This window comes from Dermacentor silvarum, chromosome 4, assembly GCF_013339745.2.
Source record: "Dermacentor silvarum isolate Dsil-2018 chromosome 4, BIME_Dsil_1.4, whole genome shotgun sequence".
NCBI classification, from domain to species: Eukaryota; Metazoa; Arthropoda; class Arachnida; order Ixodida; family Ixodidae; genus Dermacentor; species Dermacentor silvarum.
The window spans coordinates 73139469-73155394 of record NC_051157.2 but is presented as its reverse complement, the minus strand read 5'-3'; the positions used below and the strand labels follow the sequence as shown (position 1 = coordinate 73155394).

The 15926-nt window shown below is 44.0% G+C and overlaps 2 protein-coding genes across 4 annotated transcripts in view; one reads left to right on the top strand and one right to left on the bottom strand.

Annotated features, from left to right (window-relative positions):
* The first annotated feature begins 232 nt into the window (after window positions 1–232).
* On the top strand, window positions 233–15565 carry LOC119450221 (neuronal membrane glycoprotein M6-a). 3 transcript variants are annotated; one of them, XR_007466390.1, is made up of 5 exons: window positions 1125–1544; window positions 6635–6803; window positions 7539–7837; window positions 9147–10376; window positions 10415–15565. XR_007466390.1 is itself a non-coding variant. In XM_037713605.2 (4 exons), the coding sequence occupies exons 1-4, from the start codon at window positions 1096–1098 to the stop codon at window positions 9440–9442; spliced, it is 768 nt and encodes a 255-aa protein (XP_037569533.1). In that variant the 5' UTR covers window positions 233–1095; the 3' UTR covers window positions 9443–15565. The 3 variants fall into 3 exon arrangements, 2 of the variants coding, with proteins under 2 accessions (XP_037569533.1, XP_037569532.1); XM_037713605.2 differs by lacking the exon at window positions 1125–1544 and adding an exon at window positions 233–1099 and having other exon boundaries at window positions 9147–15565; XM_037713604.2 differs by having other exon boundaries at window positions 9147–15565.
* Window positions 15476–15926, bottom strand: part of LOC119450220 (serine/threonine-protein kinase PLK4-like) — a 19468-nt gene continuing 19017 nt past the window's right edge. The window contains 1 exon segment of the mRNA XM_037713603.2: window positions 15476–15737. Coding sequence (XP_037569531.1) covers window positions 15557–15737 — 181 coding nt within the window. The 3' untranslated portion in view covers window positions 15476–15556.

Here is a 15926-nt window from a genome sequence, read left to right as displayed (position 1 = left end):
AAATGGCAAGCTGCACCTATCTTCTTTCTCTCTCTCATGTGCCGTAGCTAAATTCAGTGTCACTAAATGTGACCACGGGAAAAGAAAAATCACTACCGTACCAGTTCTATTAGTCCAAAGTTGTGGCTTGACACGGCAGTGTTACAGGACTTGGCAAATTAACTGTGAGCAGATCTAGTGCACAATAAGCCAGAAGTTCTCTGAGCATTACTTTTCTGGCGCATTTTAGCTAAGTAGAGGTTACTGCTGAAATCAGAGTCTAAGTGCTAGCGCTCAGTAGTGTATTATCAGCTGTGTCCAGTTTCATGTATTCAGTGTCACTGTGAGGACCTGGTATCAAGGCACATTGACAAAATATAATAGCGGCGGTGTGCCTGCCAATTCTGCCTGTACACTGCACAGTGTACATTTTAACGGCGAAGCACGACCAGTAGTTGTCCTAGCAGGAATATTGAGAATATTGAGCCGCATATGTTGTCAATCTTGCGTGTAACTTCACGTATTCTCGTAAATCCCAGTTGTGGTGCAAAATGCACACGTTTGCAAAAATAAAGACAAAAGACCTTGCGGTAAACATTTTATTAATGATGTGTTATCGATTATATTGCTGTAGCAGACGAACGCGATCGACGTCCCTCTGGCGACGGTAGGGCGCAGGCGACCCATTTCCGTCGTCTGTTTTTCCGCATTGTTTTGTTTGCTTTACGCCAGGCTGGGGTGTGTGTGTGTGTGTGCAACGTCCCAAACAGGTGTTTCGAGCCGTCCAATCTGTGCCTTACCGAATCACTTCGGAACCTTGTTGCAAAGCCCTTATGACATGAAACAGTTCCTATGACGGCGTACGGATACAAACCTGCTCGTCGGATATACAGGCCGCGTTCCAGGGAATCAAGGTTTCGCTGTTTCGTGGTCGTGCGCCCGTGGACTTGAGCGCGGATGCCATATAGGTTGTCCCCCTTGGCGTTGCCGAGGCTGTACTGATAAGAAGGAATAAACTGTTGAAGTCTAGTGATCAGAGATAACGCGCGATGCCTTGTGTCGACGCCGTCCAGCTATAGAGCCGTATCTGTGAGTTGGGAGCAGCGTTGGTTCAGAATGGGTAAGTTGATGCATACCGCAGTGTTTTCCGGAAACCTTGTCGCTGCGGCTAAATGAAAGCGGTTACGCGCTTGCCTACACGACGCATGTCGAGTTTGAAGCTGCGACGAAATGCTCTGATTGAACAGTTGTGGTGCAGCTTCGCGCCCGCATCCGCTACGTCATGCGTGCTTGCGACCTGAGGGGTAGGGGGTCTCCTGTGGGGCGCGCAGTGGGGCGTGGACTCATGGGCTTGCGTGTGGACGAAGTGGTGAGGAGGTCGTGCCAAGTTGCCTGTGAAACTAAGCGCGTGCGGTGGTGTTGCTGCATGCTCTGAAGTTTATTCGTATGCCCGGGTGTTACCTTACCGTGACGGAAACGTGAATCAACGATGACGTACAGCAGAAAGAGTTACTCGTACTCGAGCATATCCAGGGACAAGAAGTGTTGCTCGTGCACGGCGATCGGTGAGCGTTTTGTTGACACTGCGTAGGCCTACGCGTACGGCTCCCAAACGGGACCCTTTCTGCTTGATTCAAGTTTACCAGTGTGTAAATTTAAGACATTTTTGAAGGCAGTTAGCGATCTAAGTGTAGCTGATTGTTTTGTATGATTGTAGTGTTTGTTGACAGGACGCATGCCTGCTTATAACGGGTTTGAACTTTTAACCGGAGGGTCATTGGCGGCCAGCATTTGATGGCGCTTTGAGTAGTTGGCGTTGGCCGAACGCCGCTTTGTTTCGCCGTCGGGTTGTAGCTCATCGTTACGTCATCCGCTAAAACGATTCGTACAACAGCAGCTACAAATATGAAACCGAGTGGCCGGCGATCTCGCGCGCGTGGTGTCATGTTGATTCCATTTACTCGGAAGAGTTATTTCACAGCGGGCCGACGTGCAACTAAACGTTTTCCTCGGTTTTGTTCATGTTCTTCAGCCGTATTCAGTCTTTTGAAATAAAAAAAGGCGCAAAGCAAGTTTTCCAAGAACATGGAAATGTGGTAGTTGTAACCCGTTGGTGAAAAAATTCTTGAAAATAGCTGCTATTTTTTTCCCGGTTTTGTGTTTCGAACACCTCACGCGCATGGCCAGGATGTTGCGAGTCTGTCTTCTTAAAAGCATTTTGAGTGAAGTGTCGAGCATGGTAGGCTGAAAACCCCTCTGGACACTTCTTTTCCTCCTTTTCTTCTTCATGAGAGCACGTATGCAATATCGTATTTTGGTTTAGGAACCTGCTACACATTTATAAAGTGATGAAGCAAACAAAGGGCGTGCTAATTCCTCCATTAATTATGTCGGAAGACAAACGTTGCATAAAAATACATGTTATACTTAGATTAAAACGCTACCTAAACTGGAAATTACCATATCTGCCTTGTGAAGGTATAAACTTGGAATTAGTCGATCCCGGATATATTGAACCTACATATAACGAATTATTGTGTATATGGAACAGCTGCAAGATCCCCTTGAAAATTTCTGTATAAAATTTTTATTTTATGTATTGAACTTTTTTGTGATCCCCTTCACATTCGATATATCCGTGTGCAACTGTAAGGCTAGAGCATTAATAACATGTTAAATGTTTCCTTTGCCATGTATAAAGTAGCTGCATTGCCTGTCATGCATGCTGCAGGCATAACTTACTGAAATACTGAAAAGCATTACTGAAAATAGAGAGTTAAGTAGCATCTTTCTCTTATCAAAAAGAAACAGCACTGAAAGCTAACGGCAGCTTACCTTGGCACAGCTGTGTATTGGGCATGTTGGTAGATGTGCTTGGAAAGCATTTTAGCACAAGCAGGCATGGACAGGATGGAGATGTAGACACCACAGTGTGTTAACTTCAGCAGCTTATTTTCTAGACATTCAACCTCTTATATAGTAAGGCCACATTTACACTTCATGCAGGCTCTTTGAGTGTTGTGTTGGACAGAGAACATGACATTGTGCACTGCACTTGGCCGACTGGACTGTAACCAGTCTGAACAGACTGTGCGCTGTCTTCTGCTTTAGCAAACGAAAAGTGCCAGACTTCGCAGCCACTGGCAGTGTAATACCCTTGCCTGAAACTAAAGGCCAGTGTAAGAGTTTCCTTCCAGCAACAAATCTAGGCAAACTGCAGCAAAATATATCGCGAATGCGCAGCACACAAAGACAACTTCTCTATGGATGTGAGAGAGAGAGAGAAAGAAAAGACTTTATTAATACGTACAGCACAGAGTCTGAAACAGCCTACATGTCCATATACGTACCATCGTGAGTAAGATAACTTCATCTTCTTGGAAGATTAGCTCACGTTCCTCTGTGGCAAATGGTATGCAAGAACTTCCCTGTCGTCCCTGCAGCGAACCTTCACTTTTGTTGCGATACATGTATACCGACAGCGCCGACAGTCGCAGACAAAATGGTGCCACACGTTTGCTACACCAGTCTGTTTGTCTGTCGTCTGATACCTACACTCATTGAAACTGAGTTGCAGAAAGTTTAGTTTTCATGCTACACTTCAGCTATAAAAAATGCCTTCATGTAGGTGGGCGGTGCTACACTTTTTTTACACTGGTTTTTTAAAAAATGGCGACTTCCTACCTAGCTACACTCGTGTAGCCAGTGTAGGTAAAAAAATAGCCCTACTATGTGTTCACTTACAAAAGACGAGAAGGATTGATGCGAATGAATACATAGTACATAAGTATGTGAATTTCCAGAGAATAAAATGTTGTGTTCTGACTCATCGTGTCCGGATTATTTCTGATGCTGAAATGCTGATGAAATTTGGTACAGCTACAGCAGAATAATCTGGCAGCAGGTTTCTTGTAAGTCAGGTTTTTTGAAGTTGGTGCATCGTAGCGTCCACGTCTCTGTCTTGTCCTTGTCTGCTTGTATGAAAATGCTTTCGAAGCTTTTTGGAAAGCAACGAGCAGAAAGAGCATGACAGTATTTGACCACGGTAATTGCAGGTTGTTAGCATTGTAGGTAGTACACATACTGTATATAGCACATTGCAATGCCTTTTCACGCAGATAGAATAGGCATAGCCACTTGAGTCATCAATGCACTGTTTATGAGTTCACTGGCAGACGCTTCTGTTGGCCTGCTTGCTGGCTAGATTGGAAAAAGAGAAAAAGCCTTAATGGGGGGGGGGGGGGGGGGGGAAGCAGCATCTTCATATTTAAGGCAGAAATTTTTGCCAGCATGGTGTATGATGATTATGCACACGCTGCATTATACATAAAAAGAAGTGGAACCAAAACCCTCTTCTTGCCCATTGGCTTTGCTTAATGTGACAAAATGATGCTGAAATGATGTTTCAGCCATGGCTTGGTAAAAACAAAACAGCTGTATTGCCATGTGCTTAGAGATGTTACATATTCTGAAATTCTGAATGGCATATATATATATATATAAAACAAAGAACTTGTTCTCTCTTTCTCACTTATTCAGAAAATGCAAGGGAATCTTTCCTATTCAGGCAAAATTCAAGCTTTTATAGCCTGCATACATTGAATTTTTCTCAAGGGAACAAGCAGTATATAGCATACTAGTACAGTGAGAGGACAAAAGCACTGAAATGAAGTTCCCAGTGTGACGCATAAGCCACTTGCATTAGAAGGGTTATAAAATGATGGAACAAAAGCCTTGTCCTGGTGCACTAAGTGAACAAACTTGAATTTTAAAAGAACGCTCTGTGTCAGAGCATCAAGTATCCAGATTCTGAGTATTAAGGACTATTCAAAGTGTCTGAAAATGATGTACGTGCTTGTACTCTTAGCATATGCACACTTTAGTCCTGAGAGCAAATAGTACTAAGTAAGCCTACACTCGTTTCCAAAATTTTCATCGCTTCATTCAGTAGCATACTTGGGATGTATGTACGATCATACTTAGTGTCAATGAAATGATTTTCACATTTATTTACTTTGGGGGGGGGCTGTCAGTGAATGCCTGCACTCATTCAATCAAATATCTACACAAGCTTCTTACATGCAAGTGAAAATTTGTCATCCACCTGAGAGCAGCGTGAATCTACAAAGAAAACTCATACAAGCTTTTCATATGGGTATGAGTTTTCTTTGTAGCGTCATGCTACTTTTGGGTGGGTCACAATTTTCCCTTTCATGAAGCTTCTTCCACTTAGTGGATTTCTGCAGAACTGAACAGCCCAAAATATACGTCCATGTGGTCCATAATGTTCACATGGAAAAAAAAAGAGGGCGAAAACTGCTCGTGCCATTGATGGTCTAAAAAAGTATGTCTTGTTTCATGCTGTTTGGATCTGCAAACATTTCTTTCTTTTTCTGAATTAAGCGGGGGGGATTCTGAATTTAATTGAAAAAAATTTTCATTTAATTGCGGTTACCTTTATTTTATCAGTTGACACAACCAGACTGATCTGTCAAACATTTACACTTAAACCTTTGAGCGTCACTGACAAACTGGTACGTTTCCGCATTTCTGTCCCACATCATTCCTTTTGTCAGATAGCAAGTGAGGACCACATCAAGAGAAAATTTGCCATTATGTGTGTTATTATTATTATTATTTTTTTCATTTCTGTACAACCAGAAATTAAGCGCTGTGTTCGTTTTGTAATTTCTGAGAAAAAAAAAATACCTACGCTGAGGGTGCGTCACCTCCAGAAAACACGACGCTAAAAGGGAAAAAGTTGTTGGGCAGCACCGACACCATTTACACGAAGTGGCAATTTTGTGCACTTTGTGCGACGGACATGGCAAATAGCGCAGCACTATGATCATTGGTTAAAAATGTAATGTGCAATTTACATTTGCACAATATTGCTAGTACTACAAAACAACTATGGTATTACATTTTACAGCAATTTTAATTATCGCTTAACTATCACACAGCACAAGGTGTAACCCTAGAAATGATGCATCAACATGCCAAGCACATGGTGCACAAATGTCTGCCTCACGGAAGCAGTTGTAACCATAGAAATGATTCTATGGCCTTCGAGGTAGGACCGTATGCCACCTGATCACACAGGCGATGGTGACATCATCAACAAGCTGAGCAGGCTTGGCAATTGGCAGCCATGGCACACAGACTTCCACTGGATAACATTAATGACCTGCTGCTATTGTGTGCCTTGGTTCGACATCATCATTGGAGAGTGAAATGCGGCATCGGAGAGCTGGGAAAATTAGAGTTGAGGATAACTCTCATTTTGCTTGGAAGTTTTTGCGTCCAATAAGTTGCTTTTGTGTGTGTTGTTAAGATTTCTTTTGCTCTTAGTTTTTTGACATGCTAATAAGAGGTCTAGAGCAAAAATAGTGGCCTTGAAAAAGTGTTTCAGGGCCCCTTTAACCTTTTGTTCGACTTTTGTACTGGTCTTCATTGTAGCTTGTTACTTGCATGCTGTGCTGTGCTTTTACCTTTTCTACACACACATATTTTGTGTGATCATAAAGGTGCATTCTACCTGACGCAGGCAGCTTTAATTCAAGGGACATTTTCTAGTTGCTTTTCTTTATTTTGTGTTTGTGTTTGCATAATTATATATTAGTAACAGTAGCACACCCCGAAATTTACTGTGCAGGTTGTCGACGGTCATGCCTGCGCTGTCTTGCCCGGGTGCCCTTTGCCACCCTGGTGGCCACTGTGATGTGCTGTGCCGGGGTGGCCATCTTTCTTGGTGCTGTGCTGCGTGCAGTCGACTCCACACTGCGCATGTTGGAGGTCGTCTTTGAGCGCCGCTCTCCCTATGGGTGAGTTTGTGAGAGCAGTTTAGTGCATGTCTGGTGCTCTGGCATTGTGCCTTGGTGCCTATTTCTGCTCAAGATAAAATTTGATATTAAATTACGTGGTATGTGGAATTACGTGGTACATAAAATGGTATGAAGTGCACTGCATTTAGCTTCCTATCTGTGGGCGCATTACATTGATTTGCACATGTGTGCGTAAAGTTATGCATCAGTGTTGAGGGGAAGGCAAACCTTGTCGCCATGTTCCACTGCTCTAGACCTCATCTGCGGGGTCCACCTGCACCATGTAATGATTAGCTGCAATGCCTCCATACTTCTCAAGCAAACCGTAATCCAGAAAGCTTAATCAAAGCTAGAGAAATTGGCTCACTTACAATGGCCATTCTTTCAATCCTAGAGGCATAGGTTCTGTCTCAGATATGTTTCCTTTGTCCTTTAGATTGCACTGAGCCTTGCACACTTCTCTCGCAAAGCTCTGCCAAGGCGTGGATGACAGTGCTGTTTACCACTCACGGTCTCTGTAACTATGCGGGCTGCTAGTTGTCAGGCATTTGAGCCTAGCTGTGGAACATCACGGTAACTTCTCTTTTGGCTCCCGCTTCGATAGCGATGGTGGCCACCACGATTGCTGCTGCACTCACTATGCCAGAAGAGCTTTTGCAGTGAGTGAAGGCATTGTATATGACAAGTTTTGTGTTGTTAGTGGTGTGTACTTACCTGCCTTAACCATCGCCACAGACCCTCCGAGCTGCGTGCAGCTGCACTGGTGGCAGCGGCGCTGATGGGCCTGCTGGAGCTATGCCTGCTGTTGGTGGGCTGCCTGACAACAGGGCCTACACGCGAGCGCCTGGGAAACCGGGCCCGGGTGGGAGGCCGACTGTCCTGTGCACTGCTGCTGGCCCTGTCGTACCTGGCGCTGCTGGCGTGGATTGTGCTGGCACTGTTCATGGCTGTTTCAGCCCTCCTGTGCTCTCTTGCCGGGGCCCTGTGCAACCAGCTCAGGCAGGAACAGCAGTGCCTGGACCTAAGGCAGTTTGGTGCGTACCGTAGTTGCCTACTGGCATTTAGCCTCACAATGCCTAAACCATGATAGCTCTCTCAGTGCAAGAATGAATGGAAAGAAATGTGAGGTTGATTTGCAAGAATTGTACATTGTAGCCTTGTTTTGTGCCCCGTGCAATATAACATATGAGAAGTGCTTGGTGGCAAAATTGTTTTAGGGAGAGATGATACTTGTTAAGTGCAAGGGTATCAAAGGGGCCAGCACTTATTGAAACAGAGAATAGAGTGTACAATTAAGTGCTGTATTTAATTTTGAGGGACAATAACTGTGTGGTTGTTGAAGGAAACTTTAAACACTGCCATTCGATCCCTAAATTTATGTCTGTTTTAGAGTGGTATAGTTTAAACATCAACATTTATTGTTCAGATTCACAACCTGAGCCACCACTGTGGCACATTTCTATTCTGATTTCACGTTATCTCCTACTTAAGCACATACAGGTTGAGTAGTGCCCATTTGACACTATTCAACTTGTAGTAACATGGGCAGGGCTGTCTTTGACCTTAAATTTGCACTGCCCTTTGTACACCCTTCATCACACCTGCCCTCTTTCATTGAACATCTCGGAACCTGCACTGAAACTAGAGAAGTACCTGTGTGCATATCACAGTGCATGAAACACCGATATTATTGTAATCACCTAGAGGTAAAATTGGCACTGTAGTGGTGTTGTGTGCATTGGAATGCCAGCAAGTGGTGGCTTCTCGGAAAGCTGGGACATGTCTGGCGAACAGTGTTTCGATCCTCTGTCACAGCGGTTCATACTTTGCTACAGCAGCGTGTAAAATGCAGTTTATTATTGCGTAAAGACGCTTTTTGTTAGACCATGAGAACTTGTGTTAGGTTGTGCAATTATGTCAAATGTGAATGTTACCAGTGGGCCGCTAAAGTTAAAGAACTGTACTCGGTGTGTGTCAATTTTAATTGTCTGTTTTTATTTGCTTCATTTGATATATTAAATACAAATTAACAATGCTGAAGATGTGTTATGGGTAAACAGACCTGCTTTAATGACTTCATTCTATGAAAGCTTTATTTATACAGAAATGACTTGTGTCTTTAGCCAACCCAAGGCACATTCAAAACAAACCTTACACACACGCATATTCCAGCTTTCTCGTGTTGGCACAGCACCTAGGAAGCTTGAATAGATTTCCCTTTGGATAACATTGTAAGAAACTCTATAGCACGAATGTGCACAATTTTCTCGCACCATATTAATCAGCCGATCAATTGATCAATCAGCCCGTGAATAAATAAATCAATTTACTCACCGTTTGCAGAGTTTATGGTGAGCCAGGAGACCACGCCGCTGCGACACACGGGTGAGCCACTGCTGCTGCTGTGTGGGGCGCAACGCAAGGAGTTCTGCAAAGACTGGGTGGAGCCCTCAGGCTTGCTCCTGTGGCTCGGAGCTGCGGCTGCACTGCTGGTGCTACTGGGCCTGGTGCAGCACCTCATGTGCCTGGCAGCCAACTACGCGCACCTGCGCGACCAGCAGAAGCTGCTCGACCTGCAGCTGCTTCAGGATTTGCAGGACACCGAGATGACCACACTGGGATCTAAGGACCGCTTCTGAGCGATTGCTTGCTGTGATCCGCCTGCATTGCTGTCTTCTTTACCTGTCATAGTGGCTCAGTGGCTGTTACATTCCATCACTCGACATGGGGTTGCGGGTATAATTTCTGGCCTCGGTGGCCACTCTCCAGTGGAAGGGGAATGCAAAAATGTCTCGTGTACCAAGGTTTTAGTGTACTTTAAAGGAGTACTGACACACATATGTTCGAAGCTGTGGAAACTCTACCACGTGCTTCTCGCACATGAAAGGATGACAGTTGGCAAGTGTGACGGTTAGAAACTCTTATATTTTAATTTTATACTAAAGTTCATCTCAAAATACCACCCTGGTGTCACCAACATTATTATGACATCATGACAGAGCAAAATTTGCTGATGTTGGGGGTGTAACTGTAAGGTTAGGTATGACAACAATGCTCATAAAACATAAATGAGAGTGTTGCATATGTGTCTTCTGGCTGTGCTTGCACAGCAGTTGCAGAAGCAGTTGCAAAAACGGAGCTAGCTAATGTATTGCAGCATCAAGACGGCATCCGCATCCTGAGTACAGAAACTAAGACCGGTTCGTAGAAACAAGTATCATAGTAAGTTATTTAGGGTGCTTTGACACTTGCCAGAATTTCATTTGATGAAAAAAAAAAATGGCACGCTTGAAAATGTCTTGCGAATACTCCATCTATGAAAGTAACCATGTGGCTGAATTAACTGTGGAGCTCTTCAGTGCAGTGTTCATCATAGCTGCTAGTGTAAATTTGGTTCATGAAAAAAAGGGAACAATCACCCATTCAGTCATATCAGTCAACCTTACTGCTTTTGACCTGTGATCCACTCCCCTTCGTCTTTTGCCTTTTCCCGGTGTTGCATTGCTTGCCTCTTGATGACAAAGTAAAAAAGCATCTGAGAGAAAAGAACTTTCTGTTGGTTCCACTGTAAGTGTTCTACCAGCTAATGTCACACACAGAAAAGCATGGAGGAAAATGTTGATGTGAGGGAATAGACCTATCGCACTAGGTATTTCGCTGTGCCACCAATCGCCATAGAAGCTTCCAGTACTTGTAGCCATTACTAGTGGCCTCAGTGGCAACTGGGTTGTGTACAGACACTAGGCTTACCGAGTGACAAATTTTCCGGTGTTATCTTTAAGCACGCAAATAGACTTAAAAACAAGAGGGTATTGACCTCTCGAATTGTTTGATAAATGCATGCATTAAAAATGGTGTTAAAAACAACCTACAATATCTACGATGCAGTGTGCCTCAGCACGCTGTTTCCTAACATGGTGGCAAGTTTCTGAAAATTAGCAGTATTACTGTGCTGGCTCAAACCACGCATATGAGCAGTGAACTTGGTGTAATCACTTTATTTATGGCTGGCATCCGATAGCTTGAACACGCAGGTGTGATCAGCTGTAGTAGCACCCATAGTGGTGAGAAACTGACTGGTGGCTTTGTTGTTTGTTATTTGCCACGAGATGACATCAGAATGCAGCTAGTTTTCATGAATTTGATGAGTTGATGCATTTCAATGATGTCCTGTAGAGCGCAGCTTGTTGTCCTTATCGTTCATTACTTCATGCTCTTTAGTGGAAACCATGTCTAGGACATCGATATCAGATACATCACCAGTTATGCTTTCATGAGGCACTATTTCATCCCATTTTTTTTTTTTTTCTTACTTGAAGTTTCATGTGTTTCACACAAACATTACAGGATAGCTGTCTGGAGCATCATGGGAATATCCATCAATCTTGATCAACGTGACAGAGAGCATATTTGTGGCCCTTTTAAATCTTTTTCGGGTTAAGCTATTGTTTTTCCACATTGCAGGATTTTCCTCTTGTTTACTTAAATGAGTGTTGATTTGTGTGTTTCTATCAAATGGTTTTAACAAATGCTTTCACTAGTGCATCTTTGCAGCTCTTGTTTCAGTTTCTGCTTGTATCAGATGCAGTATTTCAGCCAGGGCAATGGATAACATTAAAGAATGAACAGTTGAAGTTCTGATATTGTCAAGTTACAGTGTAAAGACAAAGTTAGTATGCTGAAAAGGTTTACTCGACTCAGCAATGATATAACAACAAAGCTGTTATACTTGACATGTCTAAAGTAAGGCTGCCATGTGCACCACTTGTGTAGGCTGCAGAGAAAATTTGATAATCATTGAAACCAGCCTGGTTGGAATTCCCGTCACTTGTATTTATGTTTAGTGATGGCACAAGCAGATAAATTGTCCGCATGTAACTCACCAGGCTGATTTCACAGTACTTTGCTATCATTTTGTCCGATTCAGAATGACTTGCTCAGAGAAGGTGTGTTGCCTGAACAGTTTGCATACACAATTCCAGTGGCGTACGTGTGAAAACCTCGACAGCAAATACTTGGTTGAATCTTCATACCAAGGCTACATTATTATGGCATTTCTTTTGTATGTTCCCGAGCGTGTAATTCATAATGGTGGCTCGCATTTACAGATTGCGTTTGTGCAAAAAATGTTTTTTTCTGGTGTTATTGAAGAGTGGCGTGGTTTGGTGTTTCACATTTGTTTTTGTAATCTCTAGCTCCCTTATTGTCAACATGGGCAACATTTTTGTAAATGCCCATTTCAAAGAACTTGTACTGTTGTTTCATCCTGTGATCCAGATTTATTGTACACCTATTTCATTGAGATATATTCAATATTGAAGCAGTTAAAAAGCGCTCATGTGATTTCAGCTGTGCTTAAAAGACTGCTCCATTGGAGCTATCCTCATATTACTGGTGTGTGTTTATCAATTTCAACACATCTGTACAGTCAGTGAATAAGCTAATAGCAGGGCTGGGACTCCTGCACCAAATGCGCCATTTGTGCGCCAAACTGCGGCAAACACAGAAAATTGACCGAAATTGCACCACACTTTGCCAGAACGACTTTGGCATGTGTGCTCTGGCAGTGGCTATGAACAGTGAGCGGACTCGTTCTCCGAAAAAGAGGCCGGCATGAGCGTGGCCAGTCTTGCCTGTTGTCACTGCTGTTGGAATGACCAGGGCGGCTGTATTTAGAGGTATGTAATACGGTTGAGTGGGCCGAACGGCGGGGCCTAGCTGAGGCGCAAAACAACGAAAGATAGGCTGAGGGCACTGCATATGAACTAGAGGTTAGGGAGGCGCACACTGCAGCGGTTTCAGCGGGCGGGCGTCTCTGTCCCCAGAGCAGGCATAACGTTAAACATTTCCAATCTGTTGTTATGCCCACATGGGCGAGGCCTGAGCCATTTTGACCTATCATGAAGGGCTAATGGCGGATTTGGAATCGACTGTAATAGCTATACGAAGTAAGGATAGTAGTTTTATTGGCCATATAAACTTGCAAACATTCGCTTACTAACTAAATTAACAAGCATGATGTCACACATGCACATGCAAACATGAACAGATCTCACTTGATGACCGCGGAAACTCGCTGTCAAAACACTGGAGTGAGGAAGTGCAGCAGTTGCATCTCGCTTCAATGCAAGCTAAGCGGTGAAAACAGCGCACACGAAGCTATCGGCATTGTTACTCTGTCCCCATCGCAGATCGCTTTCAAGATACGGCCCGCGCGGCTGCGCCAGAGTAGAACTCTCCTTTCCCGCCTTGCGTTCGACGGAAGACGGCGCGCTTCCTCCCCGCTTTCCTCCCTTGCGCGCGCAAGATGAAGCCGCCATTGTCGGCTCATCCTCACATGCTTTCACTCGCACATGCAGCATACGGTGCGCATCAACGTATGCTTTATATGGAACATCATGGCGATGGCAGAAATGAGCCTGGAGTGTCTATATAATTGCTATCGCAATAAAAACAAATCGGAATAGTTTTACGTTATACCAGCCCAGGGTTGATTGCGGCTCTCTGGGTTTGCGGTGACATATGGTGAGCTAGAAATGATGTTACCACGTCGATTGGACCACATAATTTGAGAACGGGGAATATGTAGTTCGATCTTAGTGCCAACGATGCTTTCGGCTTTGCAGGAAAGCATGCGCCGTGCCGCCACCACCCCACTCTTCCATATTCTAGTATGCTATACCTACAAAGCACACTTCTGCTATGTGCTTCGTGTTGGTTTCTTCTGTTTCATCGTGGTTTCCAAGTGCGCTGCCATATTCCATTATTCCATCAAAATTCAGATTGGCCTGCTGCAAACTGCTTCAAAATGAAATTATATCTGCTCCAAATTGCTCCAGAATGAAATTTTATCTGCTTCAAATTGCTTCAAAATGAAATTTTACTTTCTCCAAAATGACTTTGGGCAGTCCCACCCCTGTAATAGCATACACAAAAGAGTTCCTTTTACGCTTTGCAGTTGCAGCAAAAATTGTGCAACAGAGTATTACCTTCAAGTATCTCTGATGGCTGGTTTTGCTTTTGCACTAGGAAATCAAGGTCTACAGTGTATATTAACCAAGTGGCAACTAGTGCATGACAGTAATGGTGCTTTAACATGACAGAGAAAGTTTGCATTCATATGATGCACTGTTCCAAGACGGTGATAAAATCATTGCTACTGCATGATCTCCTGTTCGAATTTAGAGCGCGTGCTTCTAAGAGACGAGATTGCCCATCAGTTTTGTGTGCTAAGACACCTTGAGTAACTGTTTCCAACTCATGCGAGTAGTACTTGCAGCTAGCTTATTTTAAAGTGGTTATACTCATATTGGGTACTTGCAGCTAGCTTATTGTAAAGTGGTTATACTCATATTGGATACAGTGCAAAGAAAGACGTGTGAACCAGTGTACTCTGAAATAGTCCCACATTGTTGTGGTGGCAACACCAGTGCCACCTTGGAGACCTCAGTGAAGCGTGACAAAGAATGTTTTCAGTCACTTTGATGTGATGAAGATACAAGCTCAAAAGACAAAGCGCAGGTGTGTAGTGATACAATGGTGGATTGTTCTATTATCCCATCGTGGTTTAGTGTACAGCTGAAGGTTTTATGCGGCGAAGTCTAGCGGTGCTTTTATGTATGAATGTGCAGATGCTAGCCATCGTACGTTGTGTCGGTGATTTCTTGTGGCTACTGCTTAAGCAAGGCTCATTCACGCTCCGACTTGCTTGGTGTGCTTGGTGCTGGCGCCCAAATTCAAGTAAGCAGTGCTGCAAGCATCACGAGTTTTACTCTCTATAAATACACACTGTGTTGTGCACACTGAGGAAGGAAATAAACTAGGAGGGGGAGAAGGACGTCACACTGCCTGCCTTCACTAGCCAACTTCTCCGTGAAGCCATGACATACATCGTTAAGCAAGCCCAACATGTGACTTTTGAGTCCCAACTTTACTCGGTGAATTCGGCCCAGTATGTTTGGTTCCTGGTAGGTTTTTATCAATACATACTTCCTGGGGTGCTTTGCGCACATTTTCTCCCGCTATACTTGTGCAAGTTCAGTCATATTTTGCAACGTGTACAGTTATCTTCTTTGGTGCTGCTAGTGCGGCAGCCACACTGTCTTTTCAGAAAAGCGCACGCCGAGTGAAACAGTGAGAGTCGCTAAAACCTACTGTGACATGGGCCAACCTTTTTTTTTTTTTTGGCTTCTAATTTCATCACTTGACAATCCATCCTAGTCTTCCTTCCTCCATGGTTGCACACATATAGTGTCAAGCTGGTACTCGTATATTCCACTGCCTCACTGCAATCAACCCATTTGCCACGTATTGTGCACAGTTGGCAAAAATATGTGCCATCTCGCTTGTGGCTGCGCCAGACTGCGAGGTGCAACACATCACCCACCACCAGTCTGTGCCAGTCAGATGCCAGCTAGCATTGAATATATGATCTGACATTGGGTGCTGGCACCAGGCATGCCCAACACATCAGGGCAATAATAAACAAGACTCGGTGGATGATCTTGCCCCTTTTATTTCTTGTTTATATACATTTAGTGCGTCTTGAGGCCATTCCACACTAGGCAGGTTATGAAAGAGGTGTGATTCTGTTGCAATGTATGGAGTGGCAAATAATGCCTGTGTCTTTCCGTCCAAGGAACCTCTGCTTTGTAGCAGGGAGTTGCCAAGTGTGATGTAGCATTTCTTTTTATTGTTTTCATCCCCCACCTTACCCCCCTTTAAAGCCAATAAAATGGCAGGCTGTGGTTTATTTACAAAAAGCGATTCGTGCGTGGGAGAGACTGTTGGTGGGGTACTGTGGGCGTTGACGTGCATGTTCCTCTTGTGAAGCAGCTGCCTAGGTTTCCCATTGGAGACAATGCACTGCCATAGTCCTTGGAAAAGCAGCAAGATCCCAGAGACTTGCTGCTAGCTTGATTGCCATGGGGTCGCCTAAAAAAAAGAGAGAGAGAGAGATGCCTTGAAACAAGTTAACTCATATTTGAAGTCTAGTAGGGGCCACTTCGTCGGGCACTAAGCATTTTACCTGTGGATAAATTTACCCATGGGCAAAAAGTGAAAGCTAATAGGTGGAGTCCGAATTATGGCAACCATAGCATGTTTCTGTCTCCCGCAATAGCT